A 7,933-nucleotide genomic window follows, 5' to 3' on the forward strand; every position below is an offset into this window, starting at 1 on the left:
GGTATATTGTGACAGTCCAGCAGGCCCAAAAGTAGTGTGTACCCAAAGCTCAGCCAAAGGTTATCAGATATACCACTTCCCTTCCCGTTCTACCTTCCTTCAACCTTCTTTCTATCTCTCTGGATTAATTCCTACATCATGTCCCCAAATGCTTACTACTGTATGGAAGAGGAGAGCAGTTGAGGAACTGAGAAGTATAATCTCGCCAAAACCGGTTTGGCTCAGTGGTAGAGCGTCGGTCTGCGGACTGAAAGGTCCCGGGTTTGATTCCGGTCAAGGGCATGTACCTTGGTTGCGGGCACATCCCCGGTGGGGGGTGTGCAAGAGGCAGCTGGTCGATGTTTCTCTCTCATCGATGTTTCTAGCTCTCTATCTCTCTCCCTTCCTCTCTGTGAAAAATAAATAAAATATATTAAAAAAAAAAAAGAAGTAGAATCTTTGCTGATTCTAAAGGCAGATATGAGGAGAGGAGTCATAAAGTAACCATGCTGGACTAAGCTCTCAAGAAGCACACACCATGAAGGTCTCATTGTGAATGCCAAGCCCAGCCTGAAACACAGCTAAAAATGCATCACAGAAACTTTCCTTTTTCATATAACAAGACCTCTGCACCCAACAAGAACTCAAACTTGCAGCCAAGTTTACTGCCAACCACAAGAGAGCCTTAATCTGACTTTACCAATGTCCTCTTGAAATCTCAACTGCATCTTTGTGTGCTGCTTCTAGAAATATGCCCACAGTGGGGATGAGGAGGGCCTAAAAGCAACTTAAAGAGCATTACCTGCCATCTTCCTAGACAAGCAGTATTAGAGTTTTCCCAATTCATTCTTATGTCATCTTTGATGATAAAAATCAGGCATGTTTGCCTAACCCCATTTTGCAAACAGAGACTTGGGTCTAGAAAGGGTGAATTGCTATCGTGACATCAGTGCACATTACATGGAGGAGGTGAAGCTTCTTTTTCCTCCAAGCTACTGTTCCACTCTACTTAACTTAGTTCCAGGACAGTCACTAGCCCCAACTTCCCTCACTGTGCCAAATGGAGACTGCCGCTAAAAATGGGCCAAGAAGGGGGCAAATATGTAGGGTGAACCTGTTTTCTGCCCCATCTTAACCTCCCACACCCAATTTTCTTCCTCCTCTTCCTGCATCTCCACACTGGTCTCCACCCTTTCTTTTCTCCACCCTTAGCCAACCTCAGGGCACATTACCAATAACAAAATGAGTATAGGAACCATATGCTATGTTATGCTATGCTATGCTATGCTATGCTATAGCTCAGTCTCTTTCTCAGTGGGTGGGGATAAGAGAGACAGAGAGGAGGATAAAATTTGAATCACTAAGGGGGCTCTAAGAGGCCCTATTTTTAATATATATATATATCTTTATTGTTGAGGGTATTATAGATGTCCCTCATTTCCACCCTTTGCCTCCCTCTATCTGGTTCCTACTCCATCCCAGTAAAGTCAGATTAAGGCTCTCTTGTGGTTGGCAATAAACTTGGCTGTAAGTCTGAGTTCTTGTTGGGTGCAGAGGTCCTGTTATATGGAAAAGGACAGTTCCTGTGAAACATTGTTAGCTGTGTTTCAGGCTGGGCTTGGCATTCACAATGAGACCTCCGTGGGGTGTGCTTCTTGGGAGTTAGTCCTTCACCACACTAAAAGGCCCCATGTGATGCACAATAATTAGTTCCAGAACCTTGGAAAGGTCACCCATTCCCAAAGATGATCTTTTCCAGCGCAGGAAGCCGACTTCATAGATGGCTGTCTATACTGTAAAAGGGGACCCCTAAATAGCAAAACAGACAAATCTGTTTAGAAGAGAATCCCCATTTCATCTAGATGGATTCCACGGACCAACAAGGTAGTATAAGACACTAACCAAAGGAATTAGTAACACCAAGGACATGATCCCAGTTCTCTTGTGGGTCATATTTCAATAGGGAAATTAGAAACCATCTCTAACACTTGGGATAATTAACAGTAACTTAAAAAAAAACCCACATTTCCTCTTTTTTGTCTCTTGATTGTCAGGAGGAAACTATAGCAATCATCATAACTTTGGGTAGTTGAATTCCTCACATTCAGGAAAATCCCAGGAGTTGGTAGGAATTGATGATTTCCCCAACCTGATTATTTCTTGGTCCAAATGTTTTCCCATGACAAATATGAGGTAGACTTTCATACTACATGCATTCTTTTCCCACTAATCACCTTTTCTCAAATCCATCCACTCTTAAGATGGCTATCTCCAGGCATGTACACCACACCATCCAGACCCCATCATTTTTGAGATTCTTTCCCTATGATGCCAAAGGAGGTTCTCCATTTCCAACCATGATTCTTATACCTTACCTCTGTCTCTGCCAACCTGAGATCATCACACGTGGTTTAAAATTATCAAAATAGTCCTATCCCACTCCCTGAGCCCAGACTCCATCAGGGAGTGTCTACAGCCCAGTCCTGGCCCATTGTGGAACCATAGGCTGGCATAGAAAGGGTCACTGGAGCGGGAGGTTGCCAAAATTGGATATGTACCTGAATGGCATTTGCCCCATGCCCCTTCACAAACTGCAAGAAGACAGACTTAGTCAAGCCACTCAGTGCATCCTGGCCACTCAGTTTGTCCATCAGTTTGTCCACAACCTTCCCTGACTTCCTCATGGGGGGCCGGGAAAGTGCTAATGAAATAAGGGATGTGAAAACACACTATAAAAGTAACCCTGTGTGAAAGTGGAACAAAGCATCATCTTCCTCAGTCTGAAACTCTTCTGGGGAGCAAAGGGCCTGAGCTAGCATAAAGGATTGGCTACCAGACCATCCTCGTCTTATTTAAAGACCACCCACCTGAAACTCATTGTAGGCATGTGGCACTTAAGTCCATGGAGGACAAGTGAAGTATGAAGACTCCCAGAGCTAGTGAGTAGCAAAGCAAGGATTAGAACCCACATTTTTGATCTGCCAATGGGATTTTCTTTCTGTGCCCTTCCATTCCATCACCACCAGTGTGTTCACACTGAAGCTGTTTTCAAGAAGAAAGCTATATTGTTCTAAAGCTTAAGGGGAATGAAATGTACCATAAGGTGGCTTGGCAAGAAAAAAAAAAAATAGGCAACCACCGCACTTGGAAAAAAAAATACTATGGCCCCTTTATATATTGTTGGGGCTAACCAGATTAAATATAGCTGGCTTTTACTATAAGAAACCAGGCTATTTGGGAGGGAGGGGAGAAATGATTTTACCCCCTACCTCTCCAAATGTGTGTAATAATGAGCCTTCATATAATAGGGGTCACCTGTACATTCAATGGAAAGGGAATCATTAAAAGGCACCCTGCCTCTCCACACACGAGTCACTTCCTTGGCAGCTTGGTCAAGGAAACCCTCATCTACCCGCAAATAATCCCTCAGCCAGACCACAAATTGCTGACTGCCCCATACTTAGTAACACCCCCTGCCATGCCAGTGCTGGCTCGCATAACAATCCAGCAGCACAGCGGCAAGCACTCTCTGGGGGTACTTCTCAGAATGGGTCAGCCCTGGGCAGAGGTCACAAGTGACCGCTCCCAGTCAGGTTGTTCAGGCAGACGGTGGAAATTCTGTGGGTGGTGTAAGGAGAAAAAAGAGGAACTGCCAGATCATGGAGGGCTACATAGCCAGTTGTGACCTTGATGAAAAAGGAGGGTGGGGGTGATAAGAAGAAATGCCGAAGGCCAGGATTGCCATCTCCAAAAGGGTTGTTTGACAGTGTTTTTGTTTAAAGAAAAGCATATCACTCCCTCCAGAGAAGATTGGAAGGGGATGCCTTAGGAGGGGGGATGACAGTGGCTTCCAAAGGCATCTCAGGCTGGTTAGAAACACATGACTAGTATAGGGGAAGAGTGTTGGATGAAGATCTGGACTAGTTACTGGTGTCCTAGGAGGCTCAAGATCCCAGGCTTCCCGGGCAGCTCCTCAAAAGTGTGCCTCCGCATACCTCACACTGCTCCAGCTGAGTGGTACCCCCCGTGACAACACCACAGGGCTGGTAAGAGTGTGGGTGGGCCCCGAGGCCTCAAGGACCCCTGCTCTAGAAATTAACCAGCAGCTCCAGAGCAAGGCAAAAGCAGCTCAGGTTAGGGGGCACTCGCGCCCCTGCTGAGACATGACCCAGGTTAAAAAGTCAAAAAAGAAGTGACTTCCCCCCCCCCCCCCCCCCCGCGCCGAGAAGTCACATCTTTCTTTCTCCAGCCCAAACCCACATCTACAACCTCCACTACCATTTCAGCGGGTTGGTAAGGCTCCTCAGGTTTGAGCACTTAAGAGAAATGCAAACAAAAACAAAACAAAAAAGGGGCAAATCAAGTCCATGAAGCTGGTTTCCTTGGCGATCTGGCGCCTCAAGGTGAGTTGTTCTACAAGTCCCTCTTCCCAGGAAGGGCCCCCGCGGCCCCCACCCTCACGCCTCCCAGGAACGGCTAGTTTTGCGGGTTCTGCAGCCCTTGGGAGGGCTCCTCTCCCTGGTCCTCAGCTGGGACTTGGCTTCCAGCAGATCACAGCCTCCTAAAACAAACAAACCCTGGCGGCAGCGGCGGCAGCTCCAGCACAGCTGCGCTCCATGGCGCAAAAGTTTCCTCCACACTCGGCGCGGCGTGCAGGAAATCTCGCCGGCGCTGGGACAGGACTCGGCGGGGAGGGAAAGGCCGTGCCCCCGGCAGCGGCAGCGACGCCCCGCGAGTTGAATGGATGTGCGCGCGTCCGGCCGTGGGAAGTGCGGCCGACGAAAGTCACCGATGCCTCATCTCTGCTCCCACGGGAGACCCTCGCCCTGCAACCTGCCCCGACGGGATGGCCCACCGAGGGCCACCCACCGCTGCCGAGAAAGCTGCCAAGCCGCCTCGCCTGTCCCTTTCGCGGCTCGCCGTCCTGCAAGGGGCGCGGGAACTTCTAAGGAGAAACCCCCATCAGCCACCACTTCCTCTCGGCAAAGTGAGGGGAGCAGCGGCCCCCGACGTGGGGGAGCGAAAGAGCCTCCGGAGTGTGTCTGCGTGCAGCGCTCTGGCCACACTGCAGGGGCTGTCTGTGCCCGGGCTGGTGGCAGGGGCTCTCCGAGCCGCTACGGGGCCATCGGGGGGCTCTCACCCCTCAGCCCGAGCCCGGTTTCAAAGTTGGTCTGAGGGCCCCGTCCTGCAGCCTGTACGCCCGTTTGCCCATTCAAAGTTGGGCACCGCCGTGGCAGAGGCGCCAGGGCTTACCTTCGACACCGTGAGCGGTTCGCAGTGTTCCAGCCCCCCTTTGAGGGTGAAGCCCCAGGGCGCCCCCCCTTGCAGCTGCACAGGGACGTACTGGAAGGACCCAGGCCGGTTCTCCATCCTCCGCTCGGCTCAGGCGCCGCGGGGCTCCTTTTCCGCGGGGGCTACGTTGCCTCCGCCCCCAGCAGCTCCGCCACCATTGCCCTCCAGCGCTACGCCACCCCGCACCGCCCCGCTCCGCCTCCTCTCCCGGCTGGAGACGCTCGGCCCGGGCGAGCGCAAGGAGGAAATGACACGGAGCTGGAGAAAGGGGGAGAGAGGGGGGGAAAGGAGGAGGGAAAAAAAAAAAGAAAAGAAAAGAAAGAAGGAGAGGCGGAGGGATGGCGTGTAATGGACAAGAAAACGGAGCAATGGGGAGGGGCAGTCCCTGAGACCTCGCCTATAGGATCGCCGGGAAGTGGGAGCAAGGCGAGGCCTCACATCAATTGTTACATTGTTTCATTCAAGCTGGCCCCCACTTTGGTCCTCCTCCTTACGGCGGGGTTCCCCGCCCCTCCAGCCAGGCATTAGTGTAGATGGCCCGCGTGGCCTAGTGGGCTGAAACCCTGGTTCCCCGGATTAGCGAGCGCCTTCTTGTTCCTCTGACTGCCTTTTTCTTCTCGAAGGTCCCAAGAACCGGTTCCTGGGAGGGTTACAAGGCTGCTAATTTGTGGATCTTGCCTAGAGGGATGGAAAGGAAAGCGAGCAGGCCAGCGAACACAGTGGGGCTGTGTGTGTAGGCTGCTCTGTGCCTATGCACTAGGTGTGTAGGGTCATTATGAAACACTGCCCCGGAGCATAGTTTAAATAAAGAAGCACTTTGAGGATGCCCCCTGCCCGGGCTCAGCCGCACCCGGCTCAGCGCTGGCGTCTATGGGTAGCACTGTGCTTGTGTATGTTCCAGTCATCTGGAGTTCCTGGCACGGCCTTGCACTTGCCCCACTGAGATGACCAAGCCAGGAATCAGCAAACTGTATGACTAGCAGTATTGTTTGCACTCCTAAACAAACCTACAGGAAAGAGCATCCATTGATAAGCGGGCCAGTTAACAATGTTGTGCCTTTTGTAAGAACAGGCTTTTAGGCAGGGTCCAGACATCTCTGCTCCTCTGTTCACACTGGGCTTGTAGACCAGGAGCCCCCAAACACACACACACACACACACACACACACACACACACACACACACACACACACAGTATTAGTCTATGCCTGACCTGGGCAGGTTACCATTCCTTTCTGAGGTGTCACTTCTGGAGCCATTTGCAGGCAGTGAGTTGTTGAAGGTCTTCCCACTAGCAGGGAAAGTTTGGACAACTCATTTGTGACTCAACAGGATGTTTCCACTCTCTCCTTCCTCCAGCCTCTTGCCCTCTTCCTGGGCAGCATCTTCCTCGGTGCCAAGGAACACACTCTGGCACCCTTCCTTCCACAGACAGCTTTCTGCAGGCAAGGTTTCCACCCTCTGCTTCTATTTCTCTCACCTGTCCCTTGCCTCTTCAACATACTTTGGCCTGCATTGTGCTGAGGCAAAACTTCTCTCACGGGCTTCCCTCCCTCCCCCAATCCTTTCTCCTCAGCCTTCTGGACTGTTGACTTGACCTCTCTTGAATAAAATGGCAGTTTGGGTATCTATAGCCCACTTTTAAAAAGTCCTCTGAGATGAATCAAATGGAAAACCACCTTCAGTGTTTTAGACATGCAGAAATAATTTTGATCATGATCATTTTTTTTTCATTTCCCCCACTAGAAAGCAGAAATTTTGAGAAAATGGCATCTCCATTTGTCTCTTCTTAATTGTGTGTCAACCTATTACATAACATTCATTTGCTCTGTCCTGTCTTTAAACTCAGATCCCCCTCCCCCTTTTTTTGGGATAAGACTCCTGTCTCTATGATTATCACTTGGTAGAACTCAGCATGTTTCAGTCTCAGCATATTAAAATCTGTAGTAAAGTTCAGTTCACAGGATATGTAGTCATCACTCAAGGTCTACTAGAATTATGTGTCTAGACTAGAGGAAAGAGATTTAGAATCGGTAGTCATGCATGTGAGTCCTGACCTTGTCACTAACTAAGTTAGTGACCTTGGACAAATCACTGTTTTCAATCTCCTTTTGTTCATCTGTAAATTTTAGCTAATATGCCCCACCCAGGCCTGTTGAAGACTAAAATGAAATAGAACATATGAAAACACTTTGAAAAAGAAAAAAGTATGCCGAAACCGGTTTGGCTCAGTGGTAGAGCGTCGGTCTGCGGACTGAAAGGTCCCGGGTTCGATTCCGGTCAAGGGCATGTACATTGGTTGCGGGCGCATCCCCAGTGGGGGGTGTGCAGGAGGCAGCTGGTCGATGATGTTTCTCTTTCATCGACATTTCTAGCTCTCTATCTCTCTCCCCTCCTCTCTGTAAAAAATCAGTAAAATATATATTTAAAAAAAAAAAGAAAAAAGTAAAAATCCTTACAACCTTATTATGAAAGTAAACCAATCTATTTCCATTCTAAAACGAACTCCCTGCTGATGTCTTGTTGCACTCTTTGGTCTGTCCTTTACATCTCTTCAGCAGAAGAACATAAACTACCTATCCCCTGGTGTACACAGCACACAAGTACTAGTAGACATTTTAAATAGCTGATGGCTAGATAATGTCGCTTGTTTACTGATAAA

General features: G+C 49.4%; 1 protein-coding gene across 4 annotated transcripts in view; it reads right to left on the reverse strand.

Moving 5' to 3' along the window:
- Positions 1-5,538, reverse strand: part of SHROOM4 (shroom family member 4) — a 192,312-nt gene extending 186,774 nt beyond the window's left edge. Inside the window, exon 1 of one of the 4 annotated variants that reach the window (XM_084870953.1) lies at positions 5,233-5,538. In XM_084870953.1, the coding sequence (XP_084727079.1) occupies positions 5,233-5,349 (117 nt within the window). In that variant the 5' untranslated portion in view covers positions 5,350-5,538. Of the gene's footprint in view, positions 1-4,555; positions 4,634-5,232 lie in introns of those variants that run through there. The other 3 variants (XM_084870956.1, XM_084870955.1, XM_084870954.1) reach the window with 3 other exon arrangements.
- Between the last annotated feature and the right edge of the window lie 2,395 nt (positions 5,539-7,933).

Source organism: Pipistrellus hanaki (genome assembly GCF_964339955.1).
Source record: "Pipistrellus hanaki genome assembly, chromosome: X".
Classification (NCBI taxonomy): Eukaryota; Metazoa; Chordata; class Mammalia; order Chiroptera; family Vespertilionidae; genus Pipistrellus; species Pipistrellus hanaki.